Source organism: Salvelinus sp. IW2-2015, linkage group LG35, assembly GCF_002910315.2.
Source record: "Salvelinus sp. IW2-2015 linkage group LG35, ASM291031v2, whole genome shotgun sequence".
Taxonomy (NCBI): Eukaryota; Metazoa; Chordata; class Actinopteri; order Salmoniformes; family Salmonidae; genus Salvelinus; species Salvelinus sp. IW2-2015.
This window is the reverse complement of record NC_036874.1, coordinates 15,244,605-15,259,848: the sequence shown is the minus strand read 5'-3', so window position 1 is coordinate 15,259,848 and position 15,244 is coordinate 15,244,605. Positions and strand designations below refer to the sequence as shown.

Genomic DNA, 15,244 nt, shown 5'->3' with positions numbered 1-15,244 from the left:
ACCCAGTAGATTGAGAGCACGCCGTTCATTAACGCCGATTAAAGAAAATGATCAGGCAAAATATGTCAACTGCACGATAATCAGTTAATGCATTTTTAATCAGTGTCTACTTCTCTTTTCTCTGTTGATTTTCACCCAATGACTTGGTTATGCATTCCTGCAATTCTCTCTCTGGCGCCCTCTGATTAACAGTTAGGTTTCATTATGGTTTGTGAGGACGCAGGAGAGTGGGAGAGCAGGGATATGGTAGTTAGATGAAAAGTTGAGTGGGTGAGCCTCTATGTTTGAAACCGAGGTCTCCGACACAAAATCATTTGACAACTTAATAAGCTAATAAACGTGACACGGCGACTGGCTCCGAGTGCCCTTGAGGGTCAAGGCACAGTTTACAATCATATTTAATAGCTGTTTCTATTAGCAAAGCAACAAAAGGTTAGACAGACAGAGAGGGGCCACTACACATTGGAGAAGACAGTGGTGTATATAGCTTAAAATGGAGGAAACTCAAGAACAGGAGGTCATATTGAACTCTGTTGTTCCTAGATAAGGGAACTGCAGATATGCAACATAGTCTCATAAGTTCCATTTTAACGTATTTGCTAAATAGTTATTTATGAAAATTTGTGTTTTTTGTTTGCAATAAAACTTTGCATATGAACGGATTTCAAAATGTTTAGGTTTCTATCAGGTTTGAGATATTGGTGTTCTGTACAATATTACTGGAATCTGAAGCCATGTTTCTTTATGAAAAATATTGTCTTAATGTGACGAAGAGGAAGAGCTTTAATGGCCAGTCAATAGTTCTAATACCTCATTCCTATTTGTCTTCAGATGTTTCTCTTTGGGAGCAAATATAGCAGCCTTTTACCAGGCCATACCAGAGAGGAAGAGGCAACGCGACAGGATTGACTCCGGAGGCATGCGGGAGGAGGCTTTAACTGTAGCGTTAAGAAGACCAAGTGAGGAGTTATTATATGGGGGGCAATGAGAGAGTGTCAAATTTCATAAAGATAAAAGTGAATTGCTATTTWTATACGTGAGGCTTATTTGTTTGAATATAAGTTTTTCGTAATGTTTATGTTGTTATGAGTGTATTGATATGTTTTCTACAAAAGATCATTGGTTAAATAAAGGTTAAATAAAATAATACAAATAAAATTGACTAGAATGCTCCCATCTAATCTCACCTTCTCCCGCCTGCCCCGGCATGTGTGTGTGGGTGTGGACATGTATTTCCATTGAAAGAGCCCCGAATAGGTTTTTGGCTGCCATTTATAAGGGTTTGCTTGTAAGAAGTAGATAACAGGAAATGGCAGTTATTTCCACTGGATAGATCTAACAACCACTGCAACTGTGCTTTCACAGGTACTTGACTTGTTAATGAATGAGTTCACAAAAGCTAACCAAAAACAGAGATAAACAACCTATCTGACAAAAAAAATTWGAGTGAAAACAGTCAGCCACTGCTTTTAAGCTGGTCCATTGTTAGGCCTGTCTAACCTGTTATTTTTTTCTAAATGATCATTATTTGGCTAATAATGGGGGCCTCAAGGGGGAAGAAAATGGGCTGGTGTGTTAGAAAGGCCAGGGACGATTCTGTTCTCAGTCGCTACTTCTTTTAATTAAGCACATACAGTAGTATTGCAATTTGAATACGCAACGGAAAACAATCACCTTTGGCTTAGGAAGGAAGACGGGTTCAATATGATGCTTGGAGCACACACAACATATCTYCTCAGAACACTCGATCACACCTCAATCATTTCTTTAAAAAGACTGCATGGAACCCAAAATGGTAGCCTTCAGAGAAAGCTTTAAGAGGTGCTTTATATGCCTACATTTTACAGAATGTTCTATGAAAGAGCTCAAAGCAAAACCATTCTCAAGTAATGCATGGTATCTGTAGATGCCACACGCTGATCTGTTTCACCTGTCCTTGTGATTGTCTCCACCCCCTCCAGGTGTCACTTATTTTCCCTGGTGTATTTATCCCTGTGTTTCCTGTCTCTCTGTGCCAGTTTGTCTTGTATGTTTTCAAGTCAACCAGTGTGTTTTCCCGTACCCAGTTTCTATGCTTTTTTTTTTTTGCTTGTCCTCCCGGTTTTGACCCTTGCCTAYTTTCTGGACTCCATTCCYGCCTGCCTGACCATTCTGCTTGCCCTGACCTCGAGCCTGTCTGCCCTTCGGTACCTCCTGCACCCTGAACTGGTTTTGAGCTTTTGCCTGTACACGACCATTCTTTTGCCTACCTCTTTTTGGATTTAATAAACTTCAAAGACTCTTACCATCTGCCTCCTGTGTCTGCATCTGGGTCTCGCCTTGTGCCCTTATAAGATAACATAATAATCAATTATATCAATTTGACAGTCTTTCATTTACTTTACAGCTCCCAAATGTCAAATTTGTCCTCCACAAGAGTTGGATTAGCKTSCCTTTCTTTGAAGAAGGCTGTGACAATTGACACCTGTGAAAATTCTAAATACTCAAACTTAAAATATAATAATCTATATTTCAAATAGTTTGACTAATTTATTAATCTCTTGTGGACAAATGCACATAACATCGAGCATCTGACTCCATCACGTGAGATTTTTCTTCTGGGTTTCCAAGATGACTCATGAATCTATCTCAAGGCGTTTAACTTGACTTCCCTATCTCTCCTGTTATGTGGCCCACCACCCCACGTCATGTTATCTTTCCTGTATATGGTGAATTCAAAATAAGGATGTGGCTGGCTGTTCAACTCAGTGGCCCTGGAACCTGAGCTCCATTTCGCCACTCTGTTCCATCTGATCCTGTCTACACCAGAGTCTGATGGAAGTCTTTCTGGGTGCTGAGGCTGTGTGGTGAGTGGTGTTGCTCTCTAATTGATGTTCTTTATCGCTGAATCATGCTACCTACCAAACCTTCGGATTCACTTGAATCTAACAGAGGAGAGGGGGGGGGAATAAAACACAATATCTGTTATTGGTGAGTGAGTGAGTGAGTGAGTGAGTGAGAAGCTCAGACTAGGACATTTAATCTCCCTGTTCAACTGTGTGGATATGTCAAATGATTTACTTATTGGTAATTTAATAGGATTTAGTGACATATCATCAGTACATGTATCTAACTTGAAATGTTTTGAATCCGACCTGACATCATGACCTTTTCAGTTTTAATGTGACAATTATACAACAATTTTGGCATCACTACTAGCTGATCACTATCTGCACTCATACTACTTATACTCTTTTGGAATATTAATGGAAGAAACAGAGTATATCTCTCATTCTTGGATAGGTATAAGATGTTTATGTGCTGTCAGTATACGCAAAAGAGGATGTGAAAGAGATTGTTTTCCTCTTTCTGCTCTGTTGTTTTTATGAGAAATTATTAGTCATTGAGAGGTCTAGTGTCTCAGGTCACCTTCCAGCAAAGAAGATACCTCTAATCGAAAATAATTAAAGGGCAGATTGTCAAATAGTGATTTGTACATATCTATGCTATGTTCACCAAGAAAGAGGAAAACGGAGAAAGAGAAACAAAAGGAGAAATAGTCATMGCTTTAACTTTGTCAGCCTGTTAGAGGATATTGCCTAATCGAGAAAGAGGGACTGTTGTAACATTTACCACAATGGCTTAAGAGAAGAACACGTTTAAGGGGAGACAGAGGAACAAGGTATAGAACATGTTGAAATATTTTATCTTTGCAACACATCCGTTACACAACAAAGGGTGTCAAAATCTCTCTGAAACAATAACATACTTTTGTGAGAATAATGTGCCATTATAGGTAGTTTGGGGAACAACCTWTTTGGGCAAAAAAGTCCACTCCATACTTGTAAATTACATTATAAAATCCAACCATTCCATGGAATGCCTGTAGACCTGGCATCTAAAGGTACTCAAACATTTTACATAAATTAGGCTTGTTTATTGACCATCCTGACATATTTKTATTACRCTGATAAGTTAGCCTATAGAAGGAAAATATATCATAACCCTGCTTYCCTTTAATCGAAAACAGGAAATTGGCATTCTCATTTGCGTTCACAAGCATACTAAATAATGACGCTAGAGAGCGACATGCTAGCCGGTGACAAAATTAATCACTCCAAATGTAAYAACTTTTTTTCTGTCCGTCTCTCTCTGTCACTCTCTCGCTCTCTCTCCTGACACGCTCTGTCTGTCAGTCTATCTCTCTGTCACTTTCTCTCTCTCAAGGCAGCAAGGGACATTTAGGAGCCATAGGCAATTAGCTCCCTGCAAACTCTGCATAGGAGGAAGAGCGAAGTGGAGGCCTTTATGCAGACAGCTGATAAGCAGTAAATAGAAGAAGACTTCAATGGCCTCGCATCACGCATCCACTACATAGGTTGCGTCCCAAATGTTGGGAATAGGGTGCCATTTGGAAAGYAGACGTMTTTTCCGTCCCCTACTCTAGGTCAAAAATATACAGGTTAGGACAAGAGGATTCTAATATCCCATAACTCTTTGCATAATTGCGGAAAAATCAATACAATGGGACCAGCAATACGAGCAAAAATGACTGGAAGTTAATGTTAGCAGTACAGAAAATGTGTCATCAAAGTGGAAAATAAACACAATTGTAGTSAATTTCATCTAACTACTCAGCAAACACATGGCATAACTGTTTTACTGTCATTCTATTCATTTAAATGTTTTTCAGATTATCTACAGCCAATTTATTACTTGATTTTCAGACCGCTGAATGGTAACCAAAGGGTAACCAAATTCAGAAACACATTTCAATTTCCACTGGTCTATCGCAGTTATTACCCTATTTCAGTGATTTTTAATATTAAGTGATGATAAATAATTTGTCAACGTTTCAGAACCTGCAGAGCCTTGGTAGACTGGCAGAGAGACAGGCAGGTTTGAGAGAGGGAGGAAGGGAGAGGGAGAAAGGGAGAGAGGGAGATCTCAAGGATGTACATGTCACCGTCCTCAAACGAACAATAATCTAATTCCCAACATACACTCTCATTGGTCATGGCATTCTCCATCTTAGCCATGAGGGCCTAGTTACATTTCACCTAGTTGGCATATGTATTCTAGCCAAATAACAGTAATGGGGGCAAGGTTGTGATTGGTCCATTGCCAGAGGGTGACAAGACGTTTCACAAGGATGTCATTTTCTCAGTTATTTTCCTATTTCAGTGATTTTAAATATTAAGTGATACATTATTTGGCAACTGTTCAGAAACTGCAGAACATGGCATTTTGAGTGCTAGCTGTGCCACTAGAGATTCTGGGTTTGAGTCCAGGCTTGAGTCCAGGCCCGGTCGCAGCCGGCCGCGACCGGGTTAAGGGAGGGTTGGGCCGGCAGGGATGTCCTTGTCACATCACTCACTAGCGACTCCTGTGGCGGGCCGGGCGCAGTGCACGCTGACACGGTCGCCAGGTGCACRGTGTTTCATCCGACACATTGGTGCGGCTGGCTTCTGGGTTACGTGGGCATTGTGTCAAGAAGCAGTGCGGCTTGGTTGGGTTGTGTTTCGGAGGACGCATGGCTCTCGACCTTCGCCTCTCCCGAGTTCGTACGGGAGTTGCAGCGATAGTACAAGACTGTAACTACCAATTGGATACCACAAAATTGAGGAGAAAAGGGGGTGAAAGTAACAAAAATAAATAAATAAGAAACTGAAAGGCCTTGGTCCACTGGCAAAGAGGCAGGCAGGTTTGAGAGGTTTGCAACCAGAGAGAGAGCAAGAGAGAGAACGAGAGAGAGAGAGAGCAAGAGAGAGAACGAGAGAGAGAGAGAAATCAAGGATGTACATGTCAACACCCTCAAACAAGCTATAATCTAATTCCGAACACACACTCTCATTGGGCATGCCATCCTCCATCTTAGCCCTGAGGGCCTAGTTACATTTCACAAGAGGTTTCACAAGGATGTGGTTTTCAGTTGCCTGTCACCAGTATGTGCCTTCTCAGCATGGAGATAACACAGGGGTGTAAAAACAAGAGTCATATTCATTAGGCACCAAACGGAAGAAAAAGAAGAGGGACAAGCTGATCTTGTCCAATAAGAAGCACTCAAATTTCATTTTGCATTGCATAATGTTTTGCTGCAGTGTACCTGAAGGGGACAGTCCCACATGACAGAGAGGAAATAACCGACCTCTCTTTTTTCCTCACAGAACATATAGAGACACAAGCATGACCTGAGTGAATCGGCTGATGGCCATCTTGCCATTGGTGATTGGCGCACTCTGATCTTTAGACTTTAGAATCAGTCTTTAAGTCATTAACAAATTTCCTATGACTGAGGAATTGTGAGTATCCCCGTGTTTTTTTGTTTGTCATAGACAGCTGTCTAATCTTTTTTTCCCTCGTAATTTCCGTGTCAGTTGTGGATGATGCATCTTCACTCATGTCAGCTTGTAGTGTCAAACAGTACCTTGTAGTATCAAACAGTACCTTGTAGTGTCAAGCAACGCCTTATTCCTAGCAGTCCTGCAGCAGGCAATGAGAGTGGTAGACAGGTTAGAAAAAATATAGTCATTATCATTTCCATTACAATTTATACACTGTTTTCCATCAGTAAGAGCTCCGGAATTTCAAATGTTGTTTTGATTCCATTGAATGCAATGTACTTTCACCCATTCTTCTTCAAAATCACTAATTTCACATCTTCCCCTCTCACAGGTTTGTATCACCATGGCATCAGCCTGGATAACAATGTTTGCCACGCTGCTGCTGGCATTTGTGAACGGAACGAAAGATGGTGAGTGCTGTMTTTGTAATAAATAACCTTCTCYAAATGGCATCACCTTGCCAGCAGTAGCACAGACAATAGAATAGACACTTCACATCCCATTGTCTTAAAAATGTTGTTTTGAATTRCAAATCTTGAAGTGATCAGTGTAATTTGAGTTTCACTGAGACATGCAAATATACAGTAGGTAAGAAATATGGAGCTGTATCTCACGATAAGCATTTTATTTGGTGGCTTAAAGAGACCCTTTTCTACCTTCTCCCTCAATGTTGCTGATGCATTGATCTGCTCTTGGCTCTCTTTCCATTCCTGACAGAGGTTCACACGTCTCCATCTGTGCGGGTACACACTTCCACCCCTGTGGTGGCCTTGGGGTCACCGGTGACTGCCTCTTGCATCATCAGAGATGACTGCCCACTCATAAAGGGGGCAGTCTGGCACCTCAACCACATTGTCTGGCACCTCAAYCAACGCCTTATTCCCAGCAGTCCTGCAGCAGSCAATGAGAGTGGTAGACCCTCTGCAGCGGCCAATGAAAGTGKCTGGATCTCCACCGTTTTATATTCGGTGGCCAATCAGAGTGGCTGGAACTCAACAGTGTTCATACCTAGCTTCACGGACACCAAGGGATATCTCACGTGCTGTGTCCTCCACACCTTCCCGTGCCAGATCGTAGGAGCAGTGGAGATAAGAGCTGGATGTGAGAGACGTTTTTTTCTTTCTTTGTTTCTTTCTTTGTTTTGTTTATGCCTGTTCAGTGGTGTGCTGTATGTATAGTCTACCATAGTTCCATTRTCATTCATAGTAAGGGATATCCCTTACCCCACATAAAAATATTACAGATGGGACCATGGTAAAGAATGGCATTTCTTTMTTTTTTTAAATGTTGGAATGAAAAAATGCAGGTTTGTCTTGTAGTGCTACACCTCCCTGGTTTCCCTCATGTCCAACATCTAGTATTGAACATGCTGTACTTTCATTTCAAGGAGCAGTTCTGAGAAATCTGAGCATRAAATAAGAATTCATTCCAATGTTTTTAAAAGGTGGACTTCGCTCTCACACAGTCAGGCACAGTGTCTGTGCATGTGCASGGGTTCGCCTCACRCTGTCACAGCGTGTAGCCACACGACCGAAACAGCTGTGAAGTTGAGCCTCGTGCTTCAACTCTCCTAGCCATTGAGAAAAATTKACCCACTATGCTGTTTACTTTCTGCGTCTACTTCATATCGCTGAGTCTACCTTTACATGTTTTCAACATACGTTTTACCTCAGATAAAGAATAAAAACCTGAACTGATAATGAACAGTTCAGTAATGCAGTTCTGAAGATGTGATCATTTTCTGTTCCAAAATCAAATCAAATGTAATTAYAAAGCTCTTTTTACATCAGCAGATGTTACAAAGTCGTTATACAGAAACCTAGTCTAAAACCCCAAACAKCATGCAAGAAAGATGTAGAAGCATGGTGGCTAGGAAAAACTCCCTAGAAAGGCAGGAATCTCCCAGGCTCTGAGGGTTGAGCGCTAACTAACTTTTACACTGTTTTGCTCACCCCAATAATTGTTATTTTCATAGTTCCACCCCAAGCACCACAGAACCTTAGCTGCCTGACTAACCTGACCAAACCGGAAACCCTCTCATGCCAATGGGACCCAGGACAGGACACCCACCTGCCCACACAGTACACTCTCTACACTGAGATCAGGTAACAAGTGGCTATTGGTGGAGAACAAGTGCATCTGTTGTATTTTTAGATTTACATKTACATGTCAAATGTAAATGTATATTGTAATTACGATGCTATTTTTTCTTGGACAATCTAGCTACTCTGCCTCTCAGGGCCACTGTAATATAAATGCCTGCATATGTGTGGGGGTTATCCAAAGAGAACCAGTTTAGATGTTACTTCCACAATGCTTTCTGTGGCAACCTACTAATATCACTATGCATAGGTGTGGAGGTTATCCAAAGAACTTAAAGGGGAAGATGCGTAACTGTGATTTGCTCAAGAAGTTKTATTATTTCCTCATCTTAACAGGGACTTACCAGAGAGCAACACGTACATGCTGCCGCCAGGGGTACATCACTACAAGATACCACGGACCGGCTTTGTTCTCTTCTCAGAGATAGAAATATATGTCAAGGCGGTGAACGCCTTGGGTCAAGCCACCTCAACACCTTTGCTTCTGGAGCCGATGGAGTCAGGTAAGGAAGTAGTRATTTGGGCCGTGATTTACAGAATATGGTGTCCGTATTAGGACAACCTCAGTCACACCGACTTGGTGTCACTTGTGACTCTGAAGCTGTCCTAATACAGACACGGTAAAAAAGATAGTTATTCTGAAGCTCACTGTATTCTTTAAACCTAAAACACAGAACCTTATGCACAAGTACTTTGTGGCATGGTATTGAGATGAAGCTATTCACATCATAGGAGTTCTAATATAACTCTCATATTGCAGCCAAGTTTGACCCTCCAAAAGTTCTGAAGGTCCAAGCAGAGACAAACAGGTATGGCTGCCTAAGGCTCAGCTGGGGTCTCTCTGAACAGCAAGCGTGGGTGACCACTGTGACCTTGGAGGTGCGGCTGAAAACAGCAAACAGCAAGCAGTGGAGTGAAGAACCAGTAAGAGAATGTCCATTTCCTAAGTGTCCACATACTGCAACCGTTTGAACAAAAATTATGTTGATTGTACTAGGTAGCCATAAAAATAATGACATTACTGTGTGTTTGTGTGTGTGTTTGCGTGTGCATGTATGTTTGTGTGTGTGTGCGCGTGCATGTGTGTTAGGTCCCAGTGCAACGCTTGATACGCCAGAGACCCATGGAGGTGTGTCGCCTGCTCCACGGGACAGAGTACCACATCCAGATACGGGTCAGGTATCACCAGAGTCCATGGAGCGAATGGAGTAACAGCWATACTGCAGTCACGCTTGAGAGGGGTATGTCCTGCATCAATTCTGTTTAATGTAACGTCATTTATCACTCCCATGGTACAAGTCTTTTAATCTATTTCTTATTCCTCCGTTCATTGGGCTTACATTTCACTCTGTGCTAATGAAATGTCCTAGATTTTCTACCCCTCTTTTTACAGGTCTGGTAGAATGTATGTATTGACTAACACTATTCTCTTTGGAAGTGAATGTATAGCCTACACCTGTCTAGTCTGGAAGAATTCTTTGCTTCTCCTCACAACAAAGTTTCAAAATGGACACTTCTGCTTCTCTTCAGCTCCCACTGGACGACTCGACTCTTGGATGAAGGTATCTAGGGAGCAGAGTCAAAAGTCTCTCAGTGTACACTTGTTTTGGAAGGTGAGAACGACACACAGAACACATTCAAATTTGACACATCACAAACTTTGTTTCCTGTGATAGTGGTCCACACAACTTGCCTTTCCTCATTCATCTCCTTTCTTCCTTTTGTAGCCATCGAAGCAGTTCCGTGCCAATGGCAAGATCCTKTCCTATGTTGTCTCGCGCCAGAGACAACCCACGAAAAAGGGACAGTTGTGCGTCACATTGGATAGCCACTGTGTTTTCCAGCTTCCTAAGGGCGCAAGGAAAGTGTTCCTCAGCGCTGGGAACGCTGCAGGGACATCCAGCCCTACGGAGGTGGAAGTGTTTCAACACAGGGGTAAAACTTTATTAATAGTTAGATTGTGTATAAAGGGATATTTTACTCAATCTTTTAGCATTTTGTTTATTAGTCCACTGTTAATAAAATCCCAATAAATAGTTTGTCAGTAGTACATTTTTCAAGATAGAGCACTTTCAGTATAGAGCGAAAAACAAAATATCCCTGTTGCTGAATTCAAAAGCATCCCCTACAAGGCAGGCACTCCTGTAGATCTGAGATGATTGCATAAATATCAGCATTATGGTAATAGCTTCCTCTGATTGGCTGGGTGGAAATGTCACCATATTTCATCCACCTATGCAATCCTCTGATCTAGGCCAGGGGTCAATTTAGAAATCAGAATATATGCATAAGCAGAAGTGTATGTGTGTTATGTCAGTGTCCCTAACACCCTATATAGTGCACTATTTTTGAGTCCTATGTGCACTATACAGGGAATATGATGTCATTTGGGACTCAACCTATGGGTGTTTAAGCTTACCTGTGACATATTGTGTGGTAAAAATCTCTATCTGTCTCCAGGTCTGGCAGCAGTCTCTGACGTCACTGTCCTTCCTCATGATGAGAGCTCTCTACTGGTCCAGTGGACAAGCATACATTCATCCAGTGTCACAGGCTATGTGGTGGAGTGGAGGCCATTGTGGAAAATGGACCCTGCCCTCGTCTTGTTTGACCACATTGACAGGAATCAATCCAGCACTCTAATATCAGGTATGGTTTATGTCAGTTATGACGGTATACATTCATAATGTACACTATGTGGTTTCATTCACCTGTCATGTGTCTCTAGTTCTGTGTTAGAAGTTTGTGGGAGGATTATGTACGTCTTTTATGTACAATTCTCCTGGCTGCACAATTCATTTATCTGCAGGGACAATAACGTTTCCATTGAATTGCAGCTACGGTATCAGCTTGTGAGCGAGTGTGTTCTCTAGTTTGTTGTTTGAGTTGATTTGTGCAGACTTTTTTTCTTTGCAGGATTTATCCACATACTATGAATTTATGAACTTGGATCCACTGTTATCTCTTTCTCCTTGTCTCCAGAGAGCATCGAGCCATACAATCCCTATGGGATCTCTGTGTATCCTAGGTATAAGGACGGGATTGGCCTTCCTCAGACCGTCGAGGCGTACTCTAGACAAAAGGGTGAGTCGGTAAACACAAACCCTTATAGCTTGGACTTTGTAAGATCTTTACAAGATCAAGGGAGGTGTGGCAAGCTTCCTTTGAGTCGATGTGTGAATTAGCTGCAAAACATACCGATGAAAGGTGGTACAATGCTTCCCTCTATTGGAGACATATAGCAAATTACACTTCCGCGTACTGCTACCACCATTACTATAAGCTTAATCTACTCTATTTATATCAAGCGCCTACATTATAGCTCTTTGTCAGCATGACAATACCAACAAATCAAAGCACTATTAGGTTAATGACATTATATAATTGATATGGTAATCACCACTACTTTTATTGCCATTTAATCCATATAGTCCTTAATGTTCTCCGTTGTTTATGGCAGCCCCATCTGCCGCCCCAAATCTGAGGGTGAGGGAGACGTTGCATTCTCGTATTGAGCTTACCTGGGAGGAGATTCCACTATGCCAGAGGAATGGGATCGTGCAGAGCTACCAGATCTTCTACTGGGATGAGCAGGGAAACACCAAAGGTGGAAAGATGCTTATTGTGATGCTGTTGATGATTCACCATTGATGATACAACTGTAGATGACTGAAAGTTCATACAAAAGCCTTATTTTGCCAGGCTGTCATTGTAAACAAGTATTTAGGTCACACTGTATTTGGATAGTCTAGATGCTCTACAGATGGTCATAAGATCAACTGCTTTCTAAGGTTATGGTTAGGTTTAGAATAAGGGTTAGGGTTAGGGTAAGGGTAATGGTTAAGATTAGGTTTAGAGCTAGGGTTAGTAGATAGTTAGTGGAGCATCTACAGATGGACTTTCCAGATAAAGTGTTACCAGTATTTATTCCCAACTGACTTGCCTAGTTAAATAAATGAACATGTAAACTCATACTGCAGTTGCTGTGTCACTCTTTTACAGTTGTGACTGCTGAGCTGGAAAACAGGAGGGTGGTTCTACGAGAGCTYGACCGTTCATCCTCATACAAAGCCTTTATTATGGTTAGCACAGGTGGCGGGAGTCTGAACGGATCAGAGGTTACACTCAAAACTGAACCAATAGGTTGGTATTAGAATTTTGTCAAAAAGCAAAGTCAATCAGTGAAGTGCTTTAAAATAAAAGTAATGTGCGGTGTTATTTGAGGACTAGTTTCGCTTGCCAGACTCATGGCGCTCCACCCTATGTGAGGTCAGATACTGTATCAGGAAATTGTCTGAAACATATGTTCTAAATCTAAATACATATATTTTCAGATGCCTTTGCTATCATCTTGATAGTTATTTCCTCTAGTGGTGGGCTGTCATTGCTCATCATTATCTCAGTTCTGGTCTGCTTCTCAACACATGAACGGTGAGAACTCAACATTGACTTCATGTCAGTAAATACTTGTGTGTTTGTGCTATTTAAAAACAATACACGTTTCTGTTCTTATCCGAAGGTTGAAGATGTGCTTTTGGCCCAAGATCCCCGACCCTGCCAACAGCAGCATCAAGAGGTGGACCACATTGGAGTCAATGCAGGTGCAGTATTAGGATTATCATGACAAGCCATGTAATGTGTGTTGATAATCCCTAAACACAAGGGTTACTAATCTTTTAGGCATTTATGCATCTATTCTATTCTATTTCATGTTTCTGTRGTTTGACCAAGGAGAGACATGTTTATTTTTCTCTTTGAAGGATATTCCCCCTGTTGAGGACATGCAGGAATCCAGCCTGGTCTATCTCTCCCATCTCAGCCTCCTGGACCTGCCCAAGAAGGGTCTCGAGAAGAGGGGTGGCGAGATCACCGATGACCCCTGGTGCCGCTGCAGTGACACCAGTGACCCGGGTGAGTCCATATGTGGCTCCCCCCATGACCTCAGCCCTAGCTACATAGGGTCACACCAACACTCTGTTCCGTATGCCACTGTGGTCTTTGATAGCCCATACTCAATTCAGCCACCAAGCCAATCCCATGCCTACATGCGCTCAGAGTCCACACAGCCACTCCTGGAGGAGGAGCTCGAGGAGCCCTCTAGCCCAAAGGACTACCAGAATGTTCCCGTCCGTGGGACATCTGGGGAGCAAGTTTCCTTTAGAGAATGCCTGAATGACGGCCCAGGAAGGGGAGAGATATGCATTCTTTGGGATGACTTTCCCTTGCTTAGGGCTTTGGAAATGAATGATGTTCAAAGTGAATAATCAGTGGTATTGAGATTTTGAAATGTATGCAAGATATGTGAGATGTATGTCACAGAATGGCAGATACATGTTCAACACCAATGATGTTTTCAAGACAGGGACAACATGATTGCCCAGTTTGTGAATGTTAGTGCTACAAAAAAGTGCATTGAAAAATAGTAATTAATGAAGTTTATATGTGTTCATGTTGATCAATATTTTGTCTCTTCTGGTCTGATGTAAAGCATAAAATAAATGTCTGATCAATACATACAACTCTGAACATATTGTCATTTATAATGCTAATACAGAGGCACCAATAAATTGTCCAGAAATGTTATTGTATGCTGTTTTCATGTACATTCCCTTATGTCTAAGCTTCTAAGGCAGGGATCCCCAACTAGCGGCACGTGTGCCAAATTTGGGCCATGGTTGGTTTTATTTGGCCCCCCAAGTTGTCTGAGCAAAAAAAAACATATTGTTTTATATTTCTTTTTTTAGCATTATCATTGTTGGACATAAGACTGTAAAAAGACCAGAAAATCATCTCCAAGTGATTTTAATTTTGAAATCTTTTCCCATAGTATTCCCATGCACAGGGGCGCAACTTTCACTGGGGACATGGGAGACATGTCCCCCCACATTCTGAAATTCAATTTTTTGTCCCCCCAGTTCTATCTTTGCCAGTTGATASAAAAAACATCAATAGTGTGCTTTAGGACCATGCGGATGCCTCTGAGCGGTCGGGAAGGCAGTTTTTTCAGTGCAATGTGAGTTATATTTGTGAGTTTGGCAACGAAACGTTATTGATCTGTCAGTTTCCGTAGTTAATTATCTACTTTTCACACTGACACAGTAATAAACAGCTCTAACATTAAAGGCCTCACTGTTATGGTGTACAGTAGAGGTCTGTGGGACCGATCTCTTCATCCCACTCCCACCCCCTACCTTAAAACTTCTTTAGGGATAGGGGGCAGTATTTTCAAGTCCGGATGAAAAGCCTTGCCCAAAGTAAACTGCCTGTTACTCAGGCCCAGAAGCTAGGATATGCATATAATTGCTGTTAAGATAATGTCTGTGAGTATAACAGAACTGGTTTGGCAGGCAAAACCCCGAGGACAAACCATCCAGAATTTTTGTTGTTGTTGTGTTACTGTGTTTTCAATTAGATTTCTATGGGAAGCCCTATTTAATAGAGCCTGGTTGCAGTTCCTATGGCTTCCACTAGATGTCAACAGTCTTTAGAAATTGGTTGATGTTTTTCTTTTGAGATATGAAGAAGTAGAGCTGTTCTTTGTAAGTGTCAAGCAAAGTGGACTCTACTGTTTGGTGCGTGTGAACTGGAACGCGCTTCACATTGTTTTTGTCCGGTATTGAACACAGTATATTCCGTCTTAAATTTTATCGATTATTTACGTTTTAGGATACCTTATGCTGGATTAGGAACGTTATTAAAATGTTTGGAACAAGTTTACAGGTAACTTATTACTTAAAACATTAAAAACCCGAATTACAAATTCATTCTCCTAACACTAGCTTGCTGGCTAATGTTAGCTAGTCAGAACTTGCTAAATAG

At 41.6% G+C, this 15,244-nt stretch overlaps 1 protein-coding gene across 2 annotated transcripts; it reads left to right on the top strand.

The window, feature by feature from the left end:
• Positions 1–2,696: 2,696 nt before the first annotated feature.
• Positions 2,697–13,944, top strand: csf3r (colony stimulating factor 3 receptor). 2 transcript variants are annotated; one of them, XM_023980484.2, is made up of 17 exons: positions 2,697–2,846; positions 6,147–6,281; positions 6,655–6,733; positions 7,041–7,424; positions 8,299–8,428; positions 8,762–8,928; positions 9,186–9,349; positions 9,516–9,666; positions 9,956–10,038; positions 10,153–10,360; positions 10,886–11,074; positions 11,408–11,509; positions 11,886–12,032; positions 12,428–12,568; positions 12,760–12,856; positions 12,945–13,026; positions 13,186–13,944. In XM_023980484.2, exons 3-17 carry the CDS (start codon positions 6,667–6,669, stop codon positions 13,687–13,689), a joined length of 2,616 nt encoding a protein of 871 aa, XP_023836252.1. In that variant the 5' UTR covers positions 2,697–2,846; positions 6,147–6,281; positions 6,655–6,666; the 3' UTR covers positions 13,690–13,944. The 2 variants fall into 2 exon arrangements, with proteins under 2 accessions (XP_023836252.1, XP_023836254.1); XM_023980486.2 differs by lacking the exons at positions 2,697–2,846; positions 6,147–6,281 and adding an exon at positions 6,327–6,491.
• The last annotated feature ends 1,300 nt before the right edge of the window (positions 13,945–15,244 follow it).